This window comes from Equus przewalskii, chromosome 8 (genome assembly GCF_037783145.1).
Source record: "Equus przewalskii isolate Varuska chromosome 8, EquPr2, whole genome shotgun sequence".
Classification (NCBI taxonomy): Eukaryota; Metazoa; Chordata; class Mammalia; order Perissodactyla; family Equidae; genus Equus; species Equus przewalskii.
In genome coordinates, this window is record NC_091838.1 from 13,374,910 (window position 1) to 13,402,690 (window position 27,781).

Genomic DNA, 27,781 nt, shown 5'->3' on the forward strand with positions numbered 1-27,781 from the left:
CAGAAACAAACAATATAACAAAGCAAAACAATAAACAATGCCAGGATCAGAAGAGATGAAAAGATACTGATCATGAAATAAGAACAAGATGTCCTAAAAAAGAACATTTGGAGAATTAAAAGCTCTTGGAAATGAAAAAGTTTGATAGTAGATATATAAATGTTATGAAAATTTGGAAATAAAGTTTCATGACATTTTCCCCACAAAGTAAACAAAAAAATTAAAGATATAGAAATTAGGAGACAGGGGCCGGCCCCGTGGCCAAGTGGTTTAGTTTGTGCTCTCTGCTTTGGCAGCCAGGGTTTCGCCGGTTCGGATCCTGGGCGCAGACATGGCACCATTAGTCAGGCCACGTTGAACCGGCGTACCACATGCCGCAACTAGAAGGACCCACAACTAAAAAAAAATATACAACTATATACTGGGGGGATTTGGGAAGAAAAAGCAGAAAAAAAGAAAAGAAGATTGGCAACAGTTGTTAGCTCAGGTGCCAATCTTTAAAAAAATAAAAAAAGAAGTTAGGAGACAAAAAGAAATTAGACTGGGGCTGGCCCAGTGGTGTAGCGGTTAAGTTTGCGAGCTCTGCTTCGGTGGCCTAGGGTTTGCAGCTTTGGATCCCAAGTGTGGACCCACCACCGCTGGTCTGGCCACACTATGGTGACATCCCACACAAAATAGAGGAAGACTGGCACAGATGTTGTTAGCTCAGCAACAATCTTCCTTAAGCAAAAAGAGGAAGATTGGCAACAGATGTTTGCTCAGAGCCAATCTTCCTCACACAAAAAAGAGGATCATTCAAAGAGATCCAACATCTGGATAATGGGAGTTCCAGAAGGAGCGTACCAAGAAACTAGGAGGAGAATTTTAGCAAAGAACTAATACAATGATATTTTTCAGAACTTAGCACACAGATTTCTGAAGTCACTGAGTGCTTGGCTCAATAGTTACAAAAAAAAAAAAGAAGATATATCAAAGCACATGAAATTCTAGATCATTGGATATATAGAAGAAGCTAAAAGCTTGGAGAGAGAAAAAGTAGGCCACGTGCAAAGGATCAGTAATCAGGATGGTGACAGACTACCTAAAGCAACATGTGACACTAAGGACAACAGAGTAACGCCTTTGAAATTCTGAGAAAAAACTGATACAAATATGCTGGAACAACTGGGGAGGAGAAGCGTATGCATGGGTGCCCTGTGTGTGTTTGGGGGGGGAGGGGAGCAGGCAGGAGACCTAAAACCTCATCCTATGGGGGGGGCAATAATACAGTCCCTCAAACTGGAAAATAACAAACAGCAGTATGAGCATATTTTTAATAAATATAAAAATCAGTACGTGAGAAAAAAGCTGAAAGAGTTGAGGAAGGTCACCCCTAGGGAGCCCTGAAGGATGGTGGAAGAGAAGAGTGTTTCCTTTTTTTTTTTTTTAAGATTTTATTTTTTTCCCTTTTTTCTACCCAAAGCCCCCCAGTACATAGTTGTATATTCTTCGTTGTGGGTCCTTCTAGTTGTGGCATGTGGGATGCTGCCTCAGTGTGGCTTGATGAGCAGTGCCATGTCCACGCCCAGGATTCGAACCAACGAAACCCTGGGCCGCCTGCAGCGGAGCGCGCGAACTTAACCACTCGGCCACGGGGCCAGCCCCCAAGAGTGTTTCCATTTTAAGCCATGTAGAACTATTTTACTTTTAAAACTATGAACATTTTGTATTACTTCATAAAGAAGGTGTAGTATATACGTATACAATAGAATGCTACTCAGCCTTAGAAAAAGATGAAATCTTGTCATTTGCGACAACATGGATGGACCAATAATGGAGAGTATTATGCTAAATGAAATAAGTCAGACGGAGAAAGCCAAATACTGTATGATTTCACTCATAAGTGAAAGATAAACTCACAGATACAGAAAAGAGATTGGTGGTTATGAGATGGGGAGGTGGGTGGGGGAAGGGCAGAGGATTGAAGGGGCACATATGTATGGTGACGGATGGCAACTAGACTTGGTGGTGAATACCACGTAGACTATACAGAATTCGAAATATAATGATGTACACCTGAAATATAATAAAAATAACAAGCTTGATTCCTCATCTATGACATGTAATTAATAATACCATTCTGCCTCAGGGTTTTACAAGAATTAAATGAGATAATCCATGCAAATCAAAGCACTTACAAATTTAGAAAGATGAAGACAGACATGAGCTCCTCAAGGACTCAAGTGGGAAGGGAAAACACTCTTCAAATAATTCTCTTGTAAATAATGTAAGAACACTGGAAAATTATTAGTCTTTTCCTGAGAGCTGTATATCTTACAAACTATCATATTTCCTGTGTCAAATGGTCTTCTATTTTTGTTCTTTCAACACGGTATAGATTTAAATGGAGACTTACTTTATTGTTAAAGCATTTTTGACTTATGAAGGTGTGTGTGGGGAGGTGGGGCTAAGTTTCAAAAAACAGCCCCTTCTGTGCCAGTTATCAATTTATTGGCTCTCAGCTCCAAATCCCCCTTTCTTTGCCCTGCTTTGTGATAATGGGGCTGGACTCTGTAAACATCTCTTGCATGATAACAATTAAGTTTTATAAGGCCTCGGCGTAACTGCGGAGTGAGAGCGACAGGAAGACCATTCCCTTCCAGTTCTGGCCCTCCATCATCATTACCCAGCCTGGGAGCGACCTGGATGAGTTCCAGCTGCGCCTTCTAGCCACCTCCCCACGCTCTCCACACCATCCAGGAATGGGGGACTGCTGTTCCAGACCAGCACCGCCTGCACCCTCTGGCCAGTTTCCTCACCAGCAGGCTGTGTTCCACCATTTGGCAGAGGAAAGCGGGGCTGTTTCACAGTCCTTAGTTCCTTTATTGTCCTCTCTTCCTCAGCAAATGAGGAAGAATGCAAAGGCCGCCCCCAGATTGAGGTGCGGTATAATTAAACATGGACGCCAACAGACTATATTCTTAGAGGAAGACTGAACCGCAAGAGAATCCCAAACTCTCTCCCTTCTCCCTAAAGGACTGCGGGAGCATTGCTTTGGGCCTAACTCTAAGAGGTTGTCGCCAGTCAGCCATCCTGTGGATTTGCAGCCCAAATTCTCATCACCAGGCTGGTCTTTAGAAACACCAAGCTGTTAGTTTGAAAGTGGTTCCAAACTTGGAAACTTCCAAACCTAGAAGAATAAAAGAGAGAATTAAAAGAAGCTCCTAGATTTGGAAGTAACTTAACCGCCTAGAACATATTTTAAAGGAAGAAAACAAAAATCTAGAATTCAAAGTCAAGGGTCAGCAAATTACAGCCTGCAGGCTAAATCTTGCCCCCTGTTTTTGTAAATGTAGTTTTACTGGAACACAGCCACACTAGCTCATTTACGTGTTTATGTCTGTGGCTAATTCCAAGGAGAGCTCATAGACACCATGAGGCCCACAAAACCTGGAATATTTCATTTGGCCCTTTACAGAGTTTGTCAATCCCCTGACTTAGACCATTGACATTTAATATAATTAATGACATGGTTGGATTCAGGTGTACCATTTTTGTTTTGTTTCTCCCTGTGGTTTTGTTTTTGCTTCCCCTTTTCCCTCCTTTTGCTTTCTTTTGAACTATTTGATTAATTTTTAATATTCCATTTGAATTTACCTATTGGCTGTATATCAGTATTCTTTTAAATGGTTGCTCTAGGGGTTATAATATTATACCTAACTTTTCAATTTAAGAGTTAATGTTATTTCTCATATTACACTTTATGTAAATTGGAAAAGCTTTGCAGCCATAACCTGGAAACAGCTCTGAGACCGAATATAAAAAGGGACAATGGGGAAAAATATGACAACAAACTCTGACCCACGTCTGCAGCAAAGTCTGGGATGCCAAACCACAACTCTTCAGCAAGCCACCCAGAATGGTCAGGACTTGGTTGACGACTGCCAACATCTGTATTTTTTGTCCCCATCTCCAACTCAGGACCAATCAGAGAAAGCCAAATATGTCCCCCCAAACAATCATGTAAGATGCTGCTGCTAGTTGGCCAGCCTCCAACTTCCTTATGCCAACAACCTCCAATCCGAGCCTGCCTGAAGCCTTCTCTGTGTTTTTCACTCTGAAGCTTTCCCACTGTAAACCTCTGCCTGCCCGAGTGCCTGCCAGACGCAGGTGATGGTGGCCGACTCCCTTGCTGCGGCAAGCTCTGAATAAGCAGCCTATTTGTTCTCAGTTTTGAGTGTGGTCTTCATTTATTTCCACAACTCAAATCCTCAACAGCATAATGGATAAGTAATTGTGATATAGTTATATAGCCTATTATTATGGAAATGTACATGAGTCAGAGCTTGAATATGTTGAGTGAAAGAAAAAATGGCAAAGAATACATAGAATACTTAATTTCCTTAAATGCCTCAAGAAGAAAAACAAAACAAAAGATAGTCTCCTGGCCTTAGCAGATCAGCTGTGAGTTGGGGCCCTCCCTCAATGCTTAGCCAGGCCGCTCACAACTCTGCCTTAGCCTTCACCTCCTACATACGTGAAGCCCAAAGATCATTCAGAGGCAGAGGCCTAGGGTCCACCCAGGTCTTTTCTGAGACTGTGTCCAGTCCTGGGCACGTGCATGGCCTTCTGGATCCTGTGGTTTACTCCAGTCTTTGAAAGCCTTTACTCTCCATGTATCTTCCTCCCCAGGCTTTTCAAAAAGGTCTGTGTTGTTCGCTCTGTCTGCCGTTGCTGACCCCAGGAAGCTGTAGGTAATGTTTTAAAACCCTGAGAGTTCAGAGGCGGCAAAACAAAGGAAAACCTCTGAATTGAACCCCAGGGAACTTCCAAACAGGTTAAAACACAATCACAATTCTGTGACAATAAGAATTGCCCACTCTTGCTCCATCGATGCACTAAGAATGCATACCACTGTCCCCACAAATGGGGTAAGCAAAAACACCAAAATCCTTTTACCAGCACTTAGTAGCCTCTTTATTAAGCACTCCCAGTTGTTTTAAGTTTTTATTAGATTGCAGAGTTTCAAAAAGTTGATTCTAAGTTTTTGCCAGCTTAATAGTTGCTTCAGTAGAAGGAAGAATCTTTGGAGCTCCCTACTTTGCCATTTTCGGTGATGTCCCTCTCTATGTAACATTTTTAAATGATTAAATTTTTAAAATGGAGGACAGATCAGTGGTTGCCAAGGGTTGGAGGAACGACACAAGAGGGAGGTGAGTGGCAATAGGAGGAATCCTCATTGTGTTGAAGCTGTTCACTATCTTGCATGTGGTGGTGGATACATGAACCTACACAGGTGATAAATTGTTTAGAACTAAACACACCACACACACAGTACAAGTAGAAGTAAAACTGCGGAAATCTGAATAAGGTTGGTGGATCGTATCAATATCAATATCCTGATGGTGATATACTTTAGTTTTACAAATTAATATTGGGGGAAGCTGGAATAAGCGTACAAGGGACCTCTATTATTTCTCACTGCACATGAATCTACAATTATGTCAAAAACTTCAATTAAAAAAAGTAATTCAGAAGATTCAGATTTAAGAAGAAGTTTTAGGAATACATCACAGAATTTATTTTGCTTTTTTTTCTAATGTATACACAAATTATATGATAAAAATCTACATTTAAATAAATCTAAGACAGCTCTTGTAATAAGTAAAATAAAATTATAAATAAGAAAGCACCATACTATAGTATAATCTTTTTTAGTGGCACATAAAGTAACTGAGCATCTTACAGTTAATGGCAACTTAGATTTGACGATTTCTCATATTTGGAAGGAGGAGGTCGACTTACAGGTCCACTGAGGCTGTGCTGCCAGCTTTGACAATAACCATCACGATGCCTGCAATAAACAGTGACAGTAACTAGTGGTGTGACAGGATAGACTGAGTCAGGAAGCAGACAGTAATTACCAGCATTTCTGTTTATTATATGTATACGACAACACATTCAGGAACAATGTGAAAGTAATGTATAAAAACTTTAATAAGAAATGAAATACAGATGACAAAATACTACTTTACTTTTTATGCAATTCAGTATTTTCGCTCGCTTGTTAAATAAAGCACATGTAACTTGACATGCTAAATAATTCTATCAGTTTTTGACTAAATACTCTAAAGAATAAAGATGTTGGTGAAAACTCAAAATTGTCTAGTAAGGTGTGTATGACTTTGTTTATTTAGTATTCATCATAGATGTCAAAATGATCGTGATTAATACCAATTTAAGCATTTACAGAATATCATTTAGGCCCAATATTGATAGAATAAATAAAAATATCAGAGAAATTGATATTTATGGCACTAGGTTATAAAGAAGCTTTATTTAAATCCATCTTTGTTAAGGTTTTAACACTGGAACAAAAGTCAAATGTACCTAAATGAGACATGAAGGTATTTTCTTGGTAAAAGTACAAATTTTGTCCTACAGTATTACTAGTTTAAAGTTTCTTCCTTTATATGAAACTACTGAAAGGAAAATTTAACTATGTTATAACTCACAGATTACTTTGTGCATTTATCATTCTATAAACAAATGTCTCAGTAATTCATATATTAAGGCCATAAATCAAGTCATCACCTGTCAAAGGCCTATTATTATTCACTGATTTAGAAACTTCACTTCTATGTGTGTGTTACCGAGTTGAAGCCAACCTAGAGACACAGGTTAGGAGAAATATATTTTTTCTCTTACCACATTTTCACTTTTTTATTGGAACAGGATTTGGGGATAGGGGTATTGAAAGCACCAGGGTTCAACAAATTTATATTTCATCCAAGTTAAAAGATCCTTAAAGAAAAGAAAAATGGCATATAATCTTACTCTTATAGCACAAATCCTCATGTTAATGAAATGACTGTGTCATGGAAAAATATTGTAATGCTTTAAACAAAAATTTTAAGGTACACCAGTGACCACCAAGTTTCAAAAAAAATGCAGTGATCAAAATATTTAACTGTCCTTTTATCAAGCTTTTACAAACACACTCAGTCTTCACTGTCTGAGCATATCAGTTTCAGCTTCTTCATAGTCCTCCATCTGTCTTTTAACATGACGCTCGTCCGGTTGTTGAATTTATAATGTAAGAGTATTTTAGACCAGTTTCCCTCGCCATATTTCCTCACACCAGACCTCAGATTCTTGTCTTCTTCCCAAAGCCATGCCTTTTGATAAAAAGTAGGACAGTTATTCACAGAAACAATTCTTTCTTTTTTTTAATTGAGGTATAATCAACATATTGTATTAGTTTCAGGTATATTACATAAATGATTTGATATTTGTATATATTACAAAATGATCACCACAGTAAGTCTAGTTAACATCCATCAAAAGTAGATAAAAAGTAGAACAGGTATTCACAGAAACAATTCTTTAAAGAACATATCTACTATAAATGCAACTGGTTTTTGTCAAAATAATGTTATAGTTTCTTAATATTGGAGCTGCAAAAATTTCTGAATACATTTCTTAGATTTCTGCAGATCTCCTGTTTACCATGATAAGATTTTTAAGGGTCCTCACTATCACTGTTCCTCTCACATGAATAACTATGGCTCAGCTGCCCAAGATCAGACGGCTACAAAATGACAGAGCTAATCACCAAGCCAATTTGTCTGACTGTAAGTCCACACTGTCTCTTAAGATGCTTTTCTATAATTGTTAATAGATTAGTATTTATTCATTCTACATATTTTCTAAATAGAACTTATGAATATTAATTTAATACTTCATTAATGAACTCAGTGAAAACCTTGTTCTGTCTATGTTAGGCAAAGTATAGACACACGTAAAACTCCAATCTTCTCTAAAATACGTTTTTGAAAACACAACTAACACAAACTAATTAAAAATAACTATTTAGTTTTTGGAGAAAATTACTGAAAATTTTTAAAAATCAAATTCAGTATCATACATCAACACAATTACTGATACTTGGCGTTTGCTACAGGAGACCAATCTGCTGACACATGGAAGGAGCAACAAGAACAGCTGAGTGATTATTTTCTGTGTCTAGACTATGACTGATTTCCCCAGCTGACTTCCACATTTTCTTTACAAATCCATTCATCACCAGTCACAAAAAGACAAACACCGTATGATTTCACATTTATGAGGTACCTAGAGTAGTCAAACTCATAGAAACAGAAAGTAGAACGGTGGTTACCAGGGGACGGGGAGGGGAAATGAGAACCCATTTAATGGGTAGAGCGTTTCAGCTTCACAAGATGAAAAGGTCCCATAGATCGGCTGCTCAACAATGTGAATGGACTTAATGCCACTGAATCGTACACTTCACAAAGATTAAGATGATAAATTTTATGTTCTGTGTGTTTTATTACAAAGAATTAAATTTTTTTAAAAAAATGAGCAAAGGACTTGAACAGACATTTCTCCAAAGAAGTTATACAAATGGCCAATAAACACATGAAAAGGTGCTCAACATCATGAATCATTAGGGAAATGCAAATCAGAACCACAAGAACATACACCTCACATCCACTAGGATGTCTACTGTCAAAAAAACAGAACAATAAGTGTTGGTGAGGATGTGGAGAAACTGGAACTCTTATGTACTGTTGGTGGGAATGAAAAATTATGTGGCCACTGTGGATAATAGCATGGTGGTTCCTCAAAATACTAAAAATAAAATTACCATGTGATTCAGCAATTGTACTTGTGGGGTATATACCCAAAAGGATTGAAAGCAGGGACTTGAAGAGAAATTTGTATACTCACGTTGATAGCAGTATTATTCACAATAGCCAAAAGGTGGAAGCAACCCAAGTGTCCATTGATGGATGATCAATGGATAAACAAAATGTGGTATATAAACACAATGAGATATTATGCAGCCTTAAAAAGGAAGGAAATTCCCACGCATACTACAACATGGATGAACCCTGAGGATATTATGCTAAGTGAAATAAGCCAGACACAAAAGAACAAATATTACATGACTCCACTTAAATAACTAAAATAGTCAAATCCAGAGATAGAAAGTAGAATGATGGTTGCCAGAGGCTTGGGGGAGGGGCAAATGGGGAGTTACTGTTTAATGAGTAGAGTTTTAGTTCTGCAAGATGAAAAGAGGTCTGTCAATGGTTGGTGGTAATGTTAGCACAACAATATGAATGTTTAATGCCACTGAACTATATATACACTTTAAAATACTTAAGACGGTAAATTTTGTTATGTGTATGTTGCTACAATTAAAGGAAAAAATCCAGCTCATTTGTCTGATGCCGTATTAAAAAGAACTCAAGGTGTCTTGAAGACAAACATGAGATGAAAACTATCTTGTGTATGGCTCAGTGCCACGAAACCGGCAGTGACCATAATTAACCCCTTGTAGAGGTCTGTCTGAGCTGCCCCCTATCAGCAACAGTGCTGCCTACAAGTGCATGGCTGCGCAATCCACAGACAGAGACTGCCTCCGCCCACGCTGACGGGCCCAGCCCACTCCCTCGCCTGTCACCACTAGTACAAAGCACACTGGTTGTCACTATGTGACATAAAACCAAAAGAGATGTAAATTTTGCATGTGTAGGGTGAGGAGTTTAAAGGGATAGACCACCTGATTAAAAGTACTTCAGCAGGGGCCGGCCTGTGGCCAAGTGGTTAGGTTCACACGCTCTGCTTTAGCGGTCCAGGGTTTCACCTGTTCCAATCCTGGGCGCAGACATGGCACCACTCATCAGGCCATGCTGAGGCAGCATCCCACATGCCACAACTAGAAGAACCCACAACTAAAAATACACAACTATGTACTGGGGGGCTTTGGAGAGAAAAAGGAAAAAAAATAAAATCTTTAAAAAAAAAAGTACTTCAGCAGTGGGTTATTAACCTTTGGGGTCACATAAATCTTTGAGAATGTGATGAAAGCTATGGATCCACTTCATAGAGAAGTGAAGATGAATACAATTTTACACGAAATTTCTGGGGCCACTTAGACACCTCTTAAAAAAACCTATTGATTTTATGGTCCCCAAGTTAAGATTTTTTGTTGTGTAAGAAGTTGCCACATATTCATTCAACTTTAAAAAGTAGTCTTTGGTTTATGCAAATTTCATATACACAGCACTGTTTTCTTGTTTTAATCTGAGCAATGTTACTTTTAACAGAAAGCACAGATGACGTCTGATACAATACAAAAGCCCATTTCTCTCAATAAATAACTAATATTCTCAGCTTGAATCCTATTTAGGTTCCTGGGTGCAATGTGTTTAAGCAGTACTTGCCAGTGAATCACAAACCGCAGGGTTGGCAGACTACTGCCAGAATCCAGCCCCAGACTGTACAGCCCAGGAGCCAACAATGGTTTTTACATTTTAAAAACTTCTTTTTAAAAAAGAAAAAGAGAAGAAGATATGACAGAAATGTATATGGCCCATGAAGCCTAAAATATTCACTGCCTGGCCCTTTACAGAAAAAGGTGGCCAACCTCTGACCTAGAAGCAAGTTATAATTTTGTCAGTAGGTTAACTGAAAACCACAGCGTTTAACATTATTTTTTTTCTTCTATTGAAAAAGATAATCTTTAACTTGATAAATTGTTACTATGTGATTATGCCCTATTTTGTTTGATCTGAATGTTTTTACAGTCTTTGCTTAACTTCATCTATGATTTAAAGGTGCAAGAGTCTTCAAAAACATCATATGGAATAAGTGATCAGATACAAATAACTACAATCTTTAGAGGTCAGAGTTTAAAGAGGCCAACTTCTACTTTCTATAGATGGAGTTGAATGAGTGACACAACGGGCTTATCACTGTCAGATCAGAAATAAAACACAGGGCAGTACTAATTTCATAAGTCTGCTCTGTGACTTATAAAATGAAGAAATGAAGAGTTATATGTTTGACTTATTGTACTAGATTCCATTCATGACACATCACTAACAAAGAGTTTTAAGAGGATATGTTTCAGGACATAAACAAAAATTGTGTCCTGTGTGCTATTCTTTTGTTTTTTGCTTTTCTTGAAAAATTAAAAATAAAATCAATAAAAAATCATTAACAATCCTAGCCATAACCATAACCCAAAAAGATACAAAGAGCACATAACAAATTAAAATGCACTTTTTTTCTTTCTTAAGGCTAAAAAGTTTGTATGACTTATATTTGAAAATTGTATATCATTTCTAATGCCTTTTAGAGGCAAAACAATGCTTTATAATGCCTTGAAAATGATACCATGTATAATAAAAAAATACTGTTATAGTAATGCCCATTATATACCATCTATGGAAAAAAAGTCTTGGTTGTTGAAAGGCATTTACTTTTCTTCTTGATTAGAATAAATTTACAAAAGGAAGGCTTTTTTTTAACTTGTCATGAGCAAGCAGAAATACCTTTGTCTGTTTAACAAACAGAGGAAGGAGGAAGCGTCCAGTCAGTCACAGGCTACTGCAAAAAAACTTTTAAGAACTAAAATCTCAACACAAAATAAGATAAAATTTGTTGCTCCTCTGAAATAAGCTGTCCCACCAAAAAGCCAACAGGGGAAAGCCAAAAAAAAACCCAGACAGTTGTGATATCCACAGAATTAATTTCTGGCATAGTAAACAGTGACAGGCAATATCACCTATATTCTATTCTTTACATTATGTAGTCGATTTCCCACATTTTGTGTCAAATACAAAAAAAGAGAGAGAGGAACTGTTTCCTTGATATATATCTATAGACAGCAACTACAATCCCATTTTGAATTGTTGCCAGAAGGACTACAGGGGAAGATTAATTAAAAGTATGAGGCAGAGACTTCTAGTTTTTGGACTACCACATAAAGAGCTTGGAAATATCACTCTAGTCCTCACTACAAGAAAAAAGCTGAACAAACTGAAAGTCAACAACTCTTCTTAGATCCACCAGAGAATTACTGTCACAGGGCAAACTGCTGCCTTGGAAATGAGAAAGACAGCAAGGTGGACACAGAGAATCACAGGTTCTGGGAGCAGAAGCTCACATCTGGAGCCAGGACTGGGAGGAACACTTAACTGTGACGGACGGACTGATGGAGGCTCACTATGGATAAGCTTGAGTTAAAGAACTCCATATATATATATATATATATAAAAAGACCCACAACTAGAAGGACCTGCAACTAAGATATACAACTGTGGACATGGTTTAGGGAGATAAAGCAGAAAAAGAAAGAAAGAAAGAAAGAAAGAACTCCAGGGACCCAGCCTCAGTGGGGCCCACAAACTTTTGTGAGTTTGACCTCAAAAAGCACCATCAGGTTCTCAGGGTGAAGATGGGAGGAAACCCCATCCTGTTTCTAGCAGGGGGATGGGAAATGTAGCCATTTTGAAATGCATCCAGAGCATTCCGTTCTCATTAACAAACGCCTGCCCTCAAGAGAAACTAATTTTGCCAGTGTCTAACTGACCTGTGGAAACATCCCACTCCAGCCCCCTCTAGCCCCCCTGTCCCACCAAATAGGGGGAAATCAAAGCTGAGAAGTATGAAGGTCTTAGCCCAGGACATAGGCTCACTAAGAGAATGAGAGGACCACAGAACTACAGCCTGCTTCCTCTCCCCCTCCCCCATCTTACCACCACGCTATTTGGGCTCCTATATAACAATTGCCTCAGATCAAAGAGCTGCCTCAGACTCTTACTAAGAAGGAGTCTCTAGGGAAACCCAAAGACAACAAGGTTAGACAAAAACAAGGAAATTTTAGCTTCTGACACCTACAGCTACTGCAACAGTAAACAAAGCCTAACTCCTAGCAGACAGACATAAAACTTCACACTAAAGGCCAAATTTCCCTCACTTCCTTTTACCTGACACATCATGTCTGGCTATGAACAAAAACTATAAGGTACACTACTAAAAGGCAAAAACACAATCTAAAGGGACAAAGCAGCAACAGGCTCAGCTATGGTGGAGATTTTGGAATTATCAGACCAGGAATTTAAAATAACTATGATTAATATGCCAAGGGCTTTAATGGAAAAAGTAGACAATATGTAAAAACAGGTTGGTAAATGTAAGCAGAGATGTAAACCTTAAGAATCAAAAGAAAATGCTAGAAATCAACAAGACAGTAACAGAAAGAAGAATGCCTTTGATGGTTCATCAGCAGACTAGACATAGATAAAAAAAGAAATCAGTGAGCTTTAAGATATGTTAACAGAAACTTCCCAAACTGAAAAGCAAAGAGAAAAAAGAATTATAAAAAGAGAAAAGAATAGCCAAGAACTGTGGAACAAGTACAAAAGGTGTAACATACATGTAATGGGACACCAGAAAAAGAAAAAGAGAAGGAATAGAAGAAAGATTTGAAGTAATAGTGGCTGAGAATTTTCCAAAATTAATGACAGACACCAAAACAGATACAGGAAGCTCAGCACACAAAATAGTATAAATCCCAAAGAACTACACTTTGACATATCACATTCAAAGTGCAAAACATCAAAGATAAAAAATGAGTATGACTTTTGGTTGCATACAGTGGTATACAGTCAGCATTTACTCATTCTCCTTTGAGAATTCACCCAACAGTAACAAGGAAAAAGGGGCCAGCCCCATAGCCAAGTGGTTAAGTTCACGTGCTCCACTTCAGGGGCCCAGGGTTCACAGGTTTGGATCCTGGGTGTGGACATGGCACTGCTCATCAAGCCATGCTGAGGTGGCGTCCCACATAGCAGAGCCAGAAGGACCTACAACTAGAATACACAACTATGTACTGGGGGGCTTTGGGGAGAAGAAGAAGGAAAAAAAAAGAAGATTGGCAACAGATGTTAGCTCAGGTGTCAATCTTTTAAAAAGAAAAGAAAGAAAGGAAGAAGGAAAGAAATAAAATCCCAAACTCTGATAAAATTAGGAGACCCTATGTTGTGAATGTAATATAGGTAGAAGGGGTACATCATTGGTGGAAATTGACAAAACATATGTGAAGAAGCAGGGCACAACCATTCTTCCTACAGATCTCAGAAAGCCTGTGGTGTGCACTTTTCCAAAGTAAGGAACACATCCTGAGGTGTACACTCTAAATCCCTGGTATGCAACAGCAGGAGCCTCCCTCAACCTGCAATAGTTTCAAAAAGTAGAGGTGGTGGGGCCAAATAAGGAATTGCACAGATACGCAATGTTTGCAGGAGGCAAATCATAAGTAGGAGTTGCTTGCTATGTTCACTGGGGGAGAAGGCAAGGCCAAAATAAGCTTGAGTCATAGGAGATATCCCTAGTAGCCTGGAACTTGACTCCAGCCCAAAACCTCAACATGAACCATAAATAAATAGTGTATCAAGAAAAAAATTCACCTTAAATAAAGGAGAGTAAGAAAACTAAGCATAGGATCACCTTCCACTTCCAGCTATGATAAAACAAGAACCAGATTTATTTACCTGCTGTAAACAACTAGAAAACCAGATAAAATACAGGAAACAATGATTTCAGAAAATGGACAGATGGCACAGGACTATAACATCACTAAGAGGGGAAACAAATGAAGTGAGTCCTAGAATTGAGCCATCTTAACTTTCTGAATACAAAAATTCCATCTCAAATGACATGTTCCTTTTTTTTTCTGGAGGAAGATTAGCCCTGAGCTAACATCCACTGCCAATCCTCCTCTTTTTGCTGAGGAAGCTTGGTCCTGAGCTAACATCCCTGCCCATCCTCCTTTATTTTACATGTGGGATGCCTGCCACAGCATGGCTTGATAAGTGGTGTGTAGGTCCATGCCCAGGCTGCTGAAGCAGAGCACTCCAACTTAACCACTATGCCAGCGGGACTGCCCGCCTTTTTTTTTCTTTTTTTTTTTTAGCACAGAAGAAGTGAATTTATATTGGATCTCTATTAGGAAGATATAAATATAGAAGCTTACAATGTGGATTTAAGTCTCACCTTACATCTGATGAACTGACTTTATGATAGTATCAAAATAATTCTAAATAAACGTCATCATCAACATCCAGTTTAAGACTATTTTTAAAAGGCGGGTGCAGTATTTTCTTGGAAGTTTGAATAGGCAAATTGGTTAATTAATCTAAAATGGCAAAATCAAAGATGGCAAAGAGGAAACATTTTATACTCAGATTTTTTAGGGTTGATGTGAAATAATCATAATTATTCAAGTTATCACTTTAATGTCCATTACGTATTATTTAAATAATTAACAAACACCTGTTTTTTTCTCGACCGATGTTTTTCCGGAGTTACCGGCTCACTGTTCACAACACGTATTTTCTGGCTTTCAGTTGTTCGTGTACTGTTTTTCTTCCTTCTTCCACCTAAAAGGAGAAACACTGTCATCAAAGATTATTTTACATTAAAAGAAAAAGAAGAATTACATTTTTAAAGGTTACCATAAAATTACTATTTATTTTTTAGCTACTTTAAAGGAAAAGAACTTTATCTGCTTAATTTTTTCCCCTTTGAATCTGGAAGAACATGGGACAGTGCAAAGATCCATCTTTGAAAATCAGAGCGGGTGTTTTTGAATCTTGATTCTTTTATATGTTTTTAAGCAAGTCATCTCACCTCCCAGAGCCTGCCTTTTCATCATGTTAAAAAAAGGAATAATATTTACCTTATAGGATTATTAAAATTTTGTTCAGATAACTTTTAAGGAATATTGGACACAGTGTAAGAAGTATAACCCTTTCTCCATTCCCTCTTTCTTACTCACAGTCAGGTTAGTAAGACAAGAAGTAAACGTATATGTAACTGGAAAGAAAACTGTAATTATTGAAAGAAAACTGTTTATAGAGAAAACCTAAAAGAATCTACAAATAGAATTAAAAAGGATTTACAAAGATGGTTGGATATAAGATTAATAAATAAAACTCTGTACATTAGTAACAAGCAGTTAAAATATTTAATTAAAACAACTGAAAGATAATATTTACAATAGTAACAAAAAATATAACATTCTTAAAGATAAATCTAGCAAAAGTGGTCAAGATCTGTATGGAGTAAATTATAAAGTTTTACGATATGTAATGTGTGTGTATATACACATACACGTTATAAAAAAATCTAAATAGAGAAATAACTGTTCATGCATAGGAAGACAACATAATTGTGTCAGTTCTCTCCAAAATTATCTATTGTTACAATGCAATTTCAAATCAAAATTTCAACAGGGTTCTTTGTAGAACTTAAGATTATTCTAAAATTATGTGTTAGGAGACTATTTTTAAAATGCGAGTGAGTATTCTCTTGCTTTGAATAGGCAGACTGGTCAATTAATCCAAGATGGCAAAATCAAAGATGGCAAAGAGAGTGCCCTGACCATCCCTGAAGTTTCTGCTGAACGTACGTACAAGGCTTATTCACTTCCTAATACTGAGAAGTTTCCATAGTTAGTCAGATAGGCACCTAATCAGGTCAACAGAACCATAACCTCACCAACACATAAACACTCTCTCCTGGGGAAGGGACTAGCTTGTCTGCTACAATGTTTTACTGCTTACTCAAAAAGAGCTCTAGGCCCATGGCCCCAAGCTCCTCAGCTGCAGTACAACCTACTGCCTGCATAGCATCCACCCAGGCCTGACGCACTGCCTACCAGCCTGGGGTAGAGGACCTGTGCTGATGCCATGCTATTTGTTGTGCTGTAATAAACTGTCTTGTTCTGACCCATTAAGTCTTACTGTCTACTTTTGGCACCTGTGGAGTGGCAGCAGGTTTACTGCTTGCCATCCTCTATGAAGCTGGGGTTCTTTTCCTGACAAAACAGAAGACCAAAACATCAAGAACAGTCCAGATGCTGCTGAAGAACAGTAAGATAAAGGGAAGTGCCCCATCACTTACTGAGTTATTACAAAACTACAGTGACTGAGACAATACAATATTGTTGCAGGAACAGACCATGTGTGCTGGTCCAGCTCCAGTTGCCAGGAAAATGGAAATCACACTAGTTACAAACAGGGATTTTCATATTAGGAATCATTTCAACTGGTGCTAGAGGACTAAAAAAGCAAAAAGGAAGTAATAACTTAACAGAGATAAATAATAAAGAAATTAAAAATTATAGTTGGAGATTTCAATACTTCTCTCTCAATAACTGGTAGAATAAGTAGACAAAAAATAAGTGAGCATACAGAATATGTGAAAAGCACTAAGAATCAACTGGACCTAATTGACATTTTACAACAGTCCACTCAACAATAGCAGAATTCACAGTATTCTCAAATGAACAAGTCACTAAGATATACCATATTCTGGGCAGTAAGACAAATCTTAAAAAAAAAAAAAAAAAAAAAAAGGAAAAAAAGAAAACCTAGAAAGTATATACTCAGGCCAGAACAGAATTAAACTGGAAATCAATAAGAGAAAGATACCTGGAATATCCTTAAATATTTGGAAATTAAACAGTTTCTAAATAACCCATAGGCCAAAGAAAAAGTCTCAAGGGACATGAAAAAATATTTTAAACTATATGAAAATACAACATCAAAATTTGTGGGATGCAACTAAAGCAATAATTAAAAGGGAATTTATAGTATTAAACACACATATTAGAAATGTCAGGGCATCTATGAAGAAAAAGCAACTCATATACAAAAGGCCACAGCAGCATTCATCAAGTCAGAAAATAACAGAGCGGGGCTGGGCCGGTGGCACAGCAGTTGAGTTCGCATGTTCCGTTTCAGCAGCCCAGGGTTCGATGGTTCGGATCCCAGGTGTGGACATGCACCACTCAGCAAGCCATGCTGTGGCAGGTGTCCTACATATAAAGGAGAGGAAGATGGGCAAGTATGTTAGCTCAGGGCCAGTCTTCCTCAGCAAAAAGAGGAGGATTGGCAGCAGTTGTTAGCTCAGGGCTAATCTTCCTCAAAAAAATAATAAATAACAATAATGGAGCAATGCCTGCAACGTTGTGAGGAAGAATATTTCCAAAGAATATTATATTTAGCCAAATTTACCTTTAAGCAAAAAAAGAGTATATACATTCTTGGGGACAAAAATTTAGAAATTATAGGGGCTGGCCCTGTGGCCGAATGGTTAAGTTCGCGCGCTCCGCTGCAGGTGGCCCAGTGTTTCGTTGGTTCGAATCCTGGGTGCGGACATGGTGCTGCTCATCAAACCACGCTGAGGCAGCGTCCCACGTGCCACAACTAGAAGAATCCACAACGAAGAATATACAACTATGTACCGGGGGGCTTTGGGGAGAAAAAGGAAATAATAAAATCTTAAAAAAAAAAAAAAAAATTTAGAAATTATAGCACCTATACGCCTTTTTTTTTTTAAGATTTTATTTTTCCTTTTTCTCCCCAAAGCTACCCAGTACATAGTTGTATATTTTTAGTTGTGGGTTCTTCTAGTTGTGGTACATGGGATGCCACCTCAGCATGGCCTGATGAGCGGTGCCACGTCCACGCCCAGGATTCAAATCAGTGAAACCCTGGGCTGCCAAAGCGGAGTGCCTGAACTTAACCACTTGGTGACAAGGCTGGCCCCAATACGCCCTTCTTTTTTTTTTTTTCCCTAAAAAAAAAAAACCATTCAAACAAGAAATGAATCAAAATGAAGAGGCAAGGAACAGGGAAATCCTGGCCAAAGTGTTAGTGATGAGAAATAAATCAATTTAAAAACAAACTACTATGGCAATTATGGCTACAAACTGGAATATTACAAACTTTGATCATATAAAATGTAACTAAGAAAATCTGGGAGTCAGTGGGAGAGGTTTTTTGCTAATCTCACCCTTTACAGCTAAAATCAACCAACAGTCCAAAGTTCAAATCTCTGGTTCTAGAGGCAGCCTGACCCACCCTCTCAGACAATTTCGCATCCTTTCTTCTTCACTTTGGAGGAAGCATATAGGTTAGATATGTTTCTTATGAAACAGTATCTGAAGTTCACTGAATCCTTCAGTTTCACTTTTTAAAAAATTAAACGTAAATATATTTTAAAGCAACATATGTAACCTGATCACACTTTTCTAAATTTTTAATTGCTTTGAATCTCTCTCTTCTTCCACTGAGGCAGTCTATCACGGTAATTAAGGACATGAGCTCTGAAGTTACAATGTCTGATTTCGAATTCTGGCTCTGGTTCTGTTCATAATGTACCTGTGTGACCAAGGGCATTTTACTTAACCTATTTTTGTCTTGATTTCCTCATCTGTAAAATGGAGATGATGATAAAAAAAAAAAAAAGCACACTAATCTTATAAGATTATTTTGAGAATTAAAAAAGTTTACATATAAAAAGCTTTTAACTCAAATATTAATCATTTCACTGAATGCTGGTGAGTTTTTTTTGCATAAAAAGAATCTAGGTGATTTTTTTCCTTCAACTTTTCTGAATTACTTGATTTCTTAAAAGTACAAGGCAATTTTACAAATCTGAAAAAAGCTATTTTCGAAAACAAGTGTTTTAAAAAAATTTGGAAAAATTGTTTAGCACAAACAATACTAATACCCTCTAATTTTAAGGAGAGGATACCTGGGGACTCATGTGAGCAAACTGGGACTTATTTTTAAAGTGTATGTATCTATTACTAAGATCTAACAAAAAGTCAGGAAATGTACTAAAACTCACAAGATCTAGGCTCAATAACCACAGTTACTGTCGAGCCACTCTGCAATCAGGTTATGGTCTTCATCAGAGTTTAACTACTGATCAACAATTTAGAGTGTAAAAAAGTATATGCTTCCATTTCTTTGAATTTTGTATTATGAAATTAAAAGTCTAGGAAAATCCTCACATTATTTTAGTTTAGAATTATGATTCCTAGCCATTTTACAGCAATAGATGTAGAAAAATAATTTTGGAACTCCAACATGAAGCAAATATTTCTTTGAATTTAAGTCTACCATCTTTAAAATGAGGATGATGATAATATCTATGAATGTAAATGTTTTAGAGCCGTAATTTACAACTATTAACTAACAGTGGCTCTGTCATCAGCCATCAGCTATGAATCAATGTATTCAATTAATATTCACTGCAGGCCTACTATATGCCTGGCATCAAGTTTGTACTTCGATTATTTTTATATTGATAGTAAGTATCTAGGATTAGATCGATAAGGTTTAGAAATTCCTACATTAGTATAGTACCTAGAACATAGTGTGGGTTCAATAAATATTTGCTGAATGAATACTCACCAAGGAGGAACTCTAATCAAATTAGAACAAAATAGTTATGGACAGCTTTTAAGATTTTTTTCTTTTAGTTATTGTTGCTTGTTTTTTAAATCTAGCAATGCCTTTTATAATGATAATACATTCTAAATGCTATGAAGAGTATCAAGATTCTATATATACTCAATCCTCATTATTCATGGATTCCATATTTGTGAATTCACCTACCTGCTAAAATTTGTAACTCAAAAATCAATACTCAGTGTTTTTGCGGTCACTGGTGGACATGTGCAGAGTGGCAAAAAATGAGTCATCTGACGTGCACGTTTCCAGCCAAGGTGAAATGAGGTGAAGCTCTGCCTTCTCGTTTCAGCAACCATGCTATAAATATCTGTCCTTTTTCCAGTCTATTTAAGTGCCACATTTTTGTGCTTTTGTTGATAATTTCGCTGTTTAAAATGGCCCCCAAGTGTATTGTGGAAGTCCTGTTTACTGTTCCTCAGTGCAAGAAGGCTACGATGTTCCTTGTAGAGAAAATGTGCGTTAGATGAGCTTCATTGAGGCACGAGTTACAGTGCTGTTGGCTGTGAGTGCAATGTTAATGCATTAACAATACAGATTAAATAAGGTGTCTTAGACAGAAAACACATAAACAAGGTTATGTGCTGATTAGTGGACAAAAATATTGTTGTGATGAGAGGCTCAAAGGAACCTAATCCTGTACTGCCTGGTAATCGTTCAGTATTCAGTAATTTGGTGTCATGGCAACTTTAGAGAACATACCTACCATGAATAATAAAAATCAACTGCATTTATGTTTCAGATGAGTAACCATTTCCAGTTGCTGAATAAAGTTAAATAGAAAAGCAGTGTACCGTGGCAGCAGAAGTGCTCTAGCTCAGCAATCAGAATAGCTAACTCTAAATTAAGCACCACCTCTAATTAACTCTATGAAGTCATGACATTTAATCTCTTTGTGATTCAGTTTCCTGAAGTGTGTGTTTGTGTGTTGTGGTGGTGATTAAGGGCTGGATCGCTTTCAAGGACACATCAATTCTCCACTTCTAAAATTGTAATAAGAGTACTCACTTTGAAGAGTTTCCGCTCTTTCCCCTTTCTTATTAAAATCTTGCTGTCGGCTTCCATGTTTTAACTTAGATAAGAAAAGATTCTTGTGAGACCTAAATGAAACACGAAAGCATGTGACTGGTTCCACAAAGACTAGAAAAGTTACGGGAAAAGGTAGATGATTTGTCTGAATCTCTGTTCTAGGACCTTCTTCTACTTTGGCCTGCTTCCCTTGGTGCTCTCCTTGCTCAGTGCCCATCTTAACCTTTGGCCTCTTAAGATTGTTGTTGTCAGACTTCCCTCTCTCCCATCACTTATTTTCTCCATCTCATTTACTCAGAAATCAAGATTCTTTGGCCTTCCAATTAGACAGACCAAGAAAAAAAACAAACCTGAGACTGTAAAGTATTAACTTATATTCTCTCCTATGGCTTTAAAGTTTATTTCCCAAAAGAGAAATTCCAAAATTCCTTTCTACATGATGGCAGCTATCACTTGATTATCTTCGAAACTTCCAAAAAGGGCTTTTTTGAAAGATAAGCTGTCTGCAGATACGGGATGTGGTAGAATTTTTGAAAACCCTGCAAAGTTCGTATTATTCCAATTTAATAAAGGAACAAACTAAGATGAAAAAAGTAGTTCACCTAAGCTCTGGCAGCTATTTTATCACCACCTAAAAAAATCTACACTTTTACTCCTATAAGTGCTCTATGCAACCGACTAGTCCTTTCCCTCCCTCCCAGAACTCTGTACTGTGCTCTCTGGATTGCCATTCTCAACCCCTTCACCAGCTCCCCCACCTCTTCGCCTTGTCTAAGATCTTGCTCTCCCCTGGGGACAGTATTTCTCTCCTTGTGGCTTTCTCAAGTAGAGAATGGCTTAATCTTCCCCCTTCTATGAATTCAGGGTCCCGAAGGTGGGTCTCTATACTTCTCATTTCTTAATGAATGCCACTTTCAGGATCCTGCTTCCATAGACCTTAGCCCTTGAGGATTCATGTCACTGAGGTATATTACCATCTACCATTCTCCATAGTCATTCCCTATCCCTCCAAGCACTTCCCATCACTCACAGATCTTTCTCTACCCAGGTGCTGCTATTATCACGAATTATTTCAATGTTCTCATGGATAATCCATATAACATCCTGGCCTCTCAATCCCTCACTTCCAACGACCTCCTCCACACCACGCCAGCCACCCCCTCCCATGGTTCCATTCAGCATCCCAACTGCTCTATCTCTGAAATCATTCATGCAGACTTTCTGCTCTCTGAACATGTTATATTGTCTGTCACAGCATTTTTAGTACATTGAATACAGTTTTTCAAGTAATTTCAGAAAAACGGAGTTCAGGACATTCATTAGAAATGTAACCTCCATCCCCTTCCTGCCCCAGCATATCCTCAATGACAGATTGGCTTTAAGTTCAAGTTCACCCTGTATGTGGGTTCCAATAATAGCCTGGTAGAAACAATGTGAAACCACCCAGGATCCCAGAGGCAGGTCTCTATATAGTTTGGAATTTCAAGACACGTCAGCATCTTGATATCTATTGAGGTAAACTGGATCCTACAAGATTCTTTAAATCATACCATTTACATGGCAGTTATTATAACATATCCAGGTCTGCATGAATTGCTTCAATCAAAGATTTAAAAGACAGAGAAGAAAAATGTCAATTTACTTCACCTCAATAAGGATACTGTACCCTCTGAGGATTCAGTTACCGCAGACTGTTTGTCACTAACACTTTAAAAGAAGAAAAAATTTGTAAGAATGTAAACAAAAGAAACTTTTCATAAGGATAGTACTTTCCACATAGTCAAGTCATATTTCAACTTACAAAAGATATCTTTGAAAAGAAAACTTGGTGACATCAGTCCATTACAACATGGCTAATTTTTGCACAGATGTGCTTACCAGAGATAGTAAATCAAGCTAATGTAAGTAGAGTTAAAGCTGTAATTGAGCATTCATAATGTTACTCTTTCAGAAACTCACCCAGGGATCTTTATTTCCAGGAATTCAAGTTTAATTCTTGCCTTCCCCACCAGGCTCCAAATGAATGTTTTAACAAATTCCTCCCCTTTGCTGTAGTTAAAATTAGTTTCCACAAACACAAGACTATTTACACCTCCATACCTTCACTGGAACTATCCTTCTCCCCTGGAATGACATTTCCTCTTCTATCCACCAGCAAAAATCTTAACATCCTTCAAGGCCCTGCTCAATGGTCACACCTCCTTGAAGTGTCCATCTCAACTCCTTCAGCGTTTCAGTCTATCCATAAAAATTATGTAATGTCTGCTATTGTTTCTGTTTCACCTCTATAACTCTTATTGCCTCAAATAGTTTATAAGATTTATCATCTAGTATTGGTAACATGATGGTTTCATCTTTCCTAGCATTTGTCTGACCCCACAATCACATTTCTAAGTCTATCCTTGTTTAACTTGCATCCTGCTGATTCTTGTCCTGATACTGGTGAATCTGATGCTTTATTTGCCCTGATTCTATTTGCTTCCAGGATGGTTTTGATATCTGATGATTCTTGATCTTTATTTTACTTTGTCTCTGGTTTTGGTTTTGCTCCCTGTGTCTAGTACACTACAAGTTCTAACGTATGCCTAGTAATGAACTAGGCACCAGGGACACAAAGCTAATTACGAATCTTCAAAGAATTCTCAACCTAGTGAGAGATAAAGACAGGTAAACAGATATGTTACTATCTATGTTACTATCCTTTTGCAGAGGTGTGACTTGGTGCTCTGGAAGCACAGAAGTGATGACTCTGATCAGAGAGCTCAGCAAGACTTCTTATAGATGATCTTTGAGCTAGACCTTGAATGACAAGTAAGACCTTGCCTTGAAGAGAACAGAAAGAAGGGAATTTAACATTGAAGCAAGGCCCGAGACATGAAAGAGCTTGTAATATTTGAAGATCAGGGAGAAGTTCTACATTGCTAGAAAGTACCATGTATGTGGGCAAGGAAGGGTTAACGTATAGGCATGAGGTTGTATATGAAAGAGACTATGTAGGGCTTTATAAGCCATGCCATTAAATTCTAACTCATCTAGTAGGAAACAGAAAGCAAATAGGGGTTATTAAGCTGGGAAGTGATTTAAACAGATTTATTTTTATGGGAGGCTAACTCTGGAAGTCATGTCAAGGATGGATTTGTGTGTTACAAAGCTAAGTACTAATCTAGGATATAAATGATAAGAAAGAATGGATTAGAGAAGCATTTCTGAGATAGGACTCATAACACTTGGGGAGATAACTGGATGTATGAGATAAAGGAGGAGAGTCAGGGTACAGAGAGACAGATGAAAACATCAAGAGTTCTGTTTTACACCCACTGACTGAACTGTCTCTGCATCTAGGAGGGCATTTGCAATAAGTGGGTGGCACTATAAAAGGAGAGTACATAGGAAATGTGTTCATTATCTGCAAGAATCATGGTAAGTTTTAATTTTATTTTAAAGCAGTGGGCAGGAAGGCTCTGCCACAAGAATGTATTGGGTCTTAGTATTACTAAACTTTAATTTCCTAAACAAAATGAAATAATTGAGCCAATAAAAATGAAATCTCTAGTTTTCAAAATGAGTCTTAGAAAAAAATAAGTCACTGAGAAATAAGACTTTAATAGAGCCTTTGGGGAGATAAACCAGTGAGGAGCAGATCATGCTGTGATTTGAATGGACAAAGAAGACTATAAGAAGACTGCGCTTAGTCCTGAGGTGTGACAATGCCATATTCACTCAACTTAGACCCCAATCCCCATTGCTAAATAAGTAGTTAAGGTGGGGAACCTGCGGCACTCAAATCATGGTCCCAAGATAAAACAGTAATATTACATCCAATGCCAAATACATCCATCCAGAGACCAGAAGGATTTGACTATCTGGCCTTGGGTTAAGGGTGCAAGAATAGAGGAAATGGATCACGAGTTCAATAGAAAAGATCATCTTTATAATGCTAGAGTTTATCTTCTTCAAGAGGGTTAGCTTCTAAAGCCAAAGGAAAAGGTAAAAATCAATTCAGTAAAAATCACCCTTGAAAATCTCTAAAGAAGACATAATTTTGGAGACTGAATTCTTTTCTCTCAATATGTAGGACTGACATGGCCTGTTTCCCTCTAGCACTGGAGCAAATCACTATTTCTTCAGGTTAAGAAGCACCAGATGAAGTGGCTAGCTTACCATCAGAGAAGATGTATGAACAATATCTTAAAATCCTAGAATAACCCTCAGTAGAGTAAAATAGTAACATAACGAAGGCATGTGGGACCTGAGAACCAGGGGCACAAATAATTCAGGTTTCCAACCTCAACATTGTTCTAGAGCACATGTTCCCTGAGAATGATAAGTGGTATTATTCACACCATTTAAGCTGTACTATTTTCTCATTCCCTATTTTTGCTTAGCATATAGAGTAGAATTTGCATAAGCCATGAAGTAACTCTACAATACTCCAAATATCCAAACATTAATCACCAGTAACACAATATATCCACTACTCAGTAATTATTTTTATTAATAACGGCTCACTAGCATCACTTTTACATAAAGATATTGCATTCATGACATAAAACGTATTAATGAATTTACAAACCTTTTTTCTGTATTTAAATTAGCTTCAGTTTCCATTTCAACATCGTTACCATTAGGTTTATCTTGAGAAGTTGTTCTTGTTCTTTTACTTTCCACTACTTTTGCTGCTGCCTTAAAAAGGGGGTTGTGGGAGAGGAAGCAATGCAGTAAGGCGTTTTAAACAAACAGCATTAAATTAAGCCTTCTGATTCTTTCACAGTCATAACCAAAGTTTCTGCTCACAGGCCAATAAAGAGCCCTGCGTTCTTATTTCCCCAGTAACTGACAGCACCAGCAGCTGCTTCAGCTACCTGTTTGGTTTATAGGCATTATGGAGAATGTCTTTCCTTGTAAATGTGTTCGATACACACAATGCTCTCTAGGCAATTTTAAGATAAAAGGTTACTTAAAAAACCCCAAAATCAATAAAAATTCTAGATATGTCAAAATAAAACTACTTCAAATTAATCAATGCACCACTATAATATACTAAGTGAAAAATCTGAAGACGACAAAACGTTACAAAAAATTTTTTTCAAGGACCTTCTTCAGTCCAATTTTACTTGTTCCAAAAATATGCTGAAAATTTCTTTAAAATTTAATTAAAACTAAATATTTCTTTCCTCCTATTTCTTAATTCATTTTGATAGGTTTTCTCCTCAACTTTTTACTTTGAAAAATTTCCCCAACTCTTAATTTTTAAAAGTTATAAAAATATGACAAAGATCACCAATAAACCCTTTAGATTCACTGATTGTAACACTCTGCCACATTCTTCTACAAAATCACTAAATAAAATTCTGATCAGTTTTTGGGATTTCTATTTTAAGTATCTTCCTTTATTCTAAAAATTTCTCCTAAGTGTACTGTCAGAGTCTCTCTGAAATATGCATACCTTCATTAGAAAGGTTGATGACTTCTCATTTAGCACATAATTCACATAACTCTTAATTTTCTCCATCATGTGGTTGTAGCTGAAGTGTTGAAAAAAGGAATGGAATGTATCTTTCTGAGAGATTATCATAAGCAATTTCCTTTTGAAAGGCTACAGAAAACAGAGGAAAAGTAGTAACACATAAATCACAAATAAGATACTAGAAATCTTGTCATATATTATTTAATTGAAAAAAATCGCTTTATAAATATAAACTCCAAGAGACACAATTAGAAATTTTAAAAATTGTTTTAAATGGCCCATCAATGTATTTTTTCTGACTTTTAAAAAGTATTTTATATTTCACACATATGCAAAAGGATTAAAGAAAATACTATGAACCTGAACATCCATTACCAAGTTTAACAACTAAAACATTATCTGTACAACTGGAGCCATAATCTGATTGCAGCTCCCCCGCCCCAAACCTCCTTCCCCTCAGGGTAACCATTACGCTGAACTTACAATTTACCACACCCATGCACTCTTTTATACTTGTACTACATATGCATGCATCCACAAACTACATAGTATTGTTCAGCATGGTTTTAAATCATACAAATGGTGTTATACTATGTGTACTCTTCTGAAACTTGCTATCTTTTGCTCCACTCTGTTTATGACATTTATCCACGTTGATCTGATATTTATAGAACTAGTTACTTTCACTGGGGTATAGTACTCCATATATATTCACCCATTCTTCCTGCCTGTTGAAAGCATTTAGGCTATGTTCTATTACCGCAATGCTATTAAACACTTTTCTATATGTCTTCTTGTGCACAGTACAAGTCCTTCTTGGACAGTAGTTCTTTCAATTCTGGTTGCACAATGAAAGCTATAGAGCTAAAAAAAAATTCTACCTCTCAGGCTCTATCCCAGACCAACTGTCTCAGAGGGGCTTGTTTATTTTAATAAAGCTTCATGGCTATTAAAATGTGCAGTGAAAAGTGCAAACAGCTACTCTATCTAGAAGTGGAATTTCTGGAATGCGTGCTTATAGATTTTGCTAAAATGCTCTCCAAAGTTTAAATACCAATTTACACTCCTGAGAGGACAATACAGCAGTCTTACCATTTCTCCACTTTTTGAGCCAACTGTTGGTATTCTAAGATATTTTAATCGTTGTCAGTCTGAGGTATAG

The 27,781-nt window shown here is 37.3% G+C and overlaps 1 protein-coding gene across 6 annotated transcripts in view; it reads right to left on the minus strand.

Moving 5' to 3' along the window:
• Positions 1 to 5,895: 5,895 nt before the first annotated feature.
• Positions 5,896 to 27,781, minus strand: part of TERF1 (telomeric repeat binding factor 1) — a 36,772-nt gene continuing 14,886 nt past the window's right edge. The window contains exons 5-11 of one of the 6 annotated variants that reach the window (XM_070631512.1): positions 26,599 to 26,748; positions 25,726 to 25,835; positions 22,800 to 22,859; positions 21,132 to 21,223; positions 15,589 to 15,672; positions 15,130 to 15,251; positions 5,896 to 7,157 (exon numbers count right to left, since the gene is read on the minus strand). In XM_070631512.1, the coding sequence (XP_070487613.1) occupies positions 6,981 to 7,157; positions 15,130 to 15,251; positions 15,589 to 15,672; positions 21,132 to 21,223; positions 22,800 to 22,859; positions 25,726 to 25,835; positions 26,599 to 26,748 (795 nt within the window). In that variant the 3' untranslated portion in view covers positions 5,896 to 6,980. Of the gene's footprint in view, positions 7,158 to 15,129; positions 15,252 to 15,588; positions 15,673 to 17,512; positions 17,678 to 21,131; positions 21,224 to 22,799; positions 22,860 to 25,725; positions 25,836 to 26,598; positions 26,749 to 27,781 lie in introns of all 6 variants that reach the window. The other 5 variants (XM_070631509.1, XM_008515618.2, XM_070631513.1 and 2 more) reach the window with 5 other exon arrangements.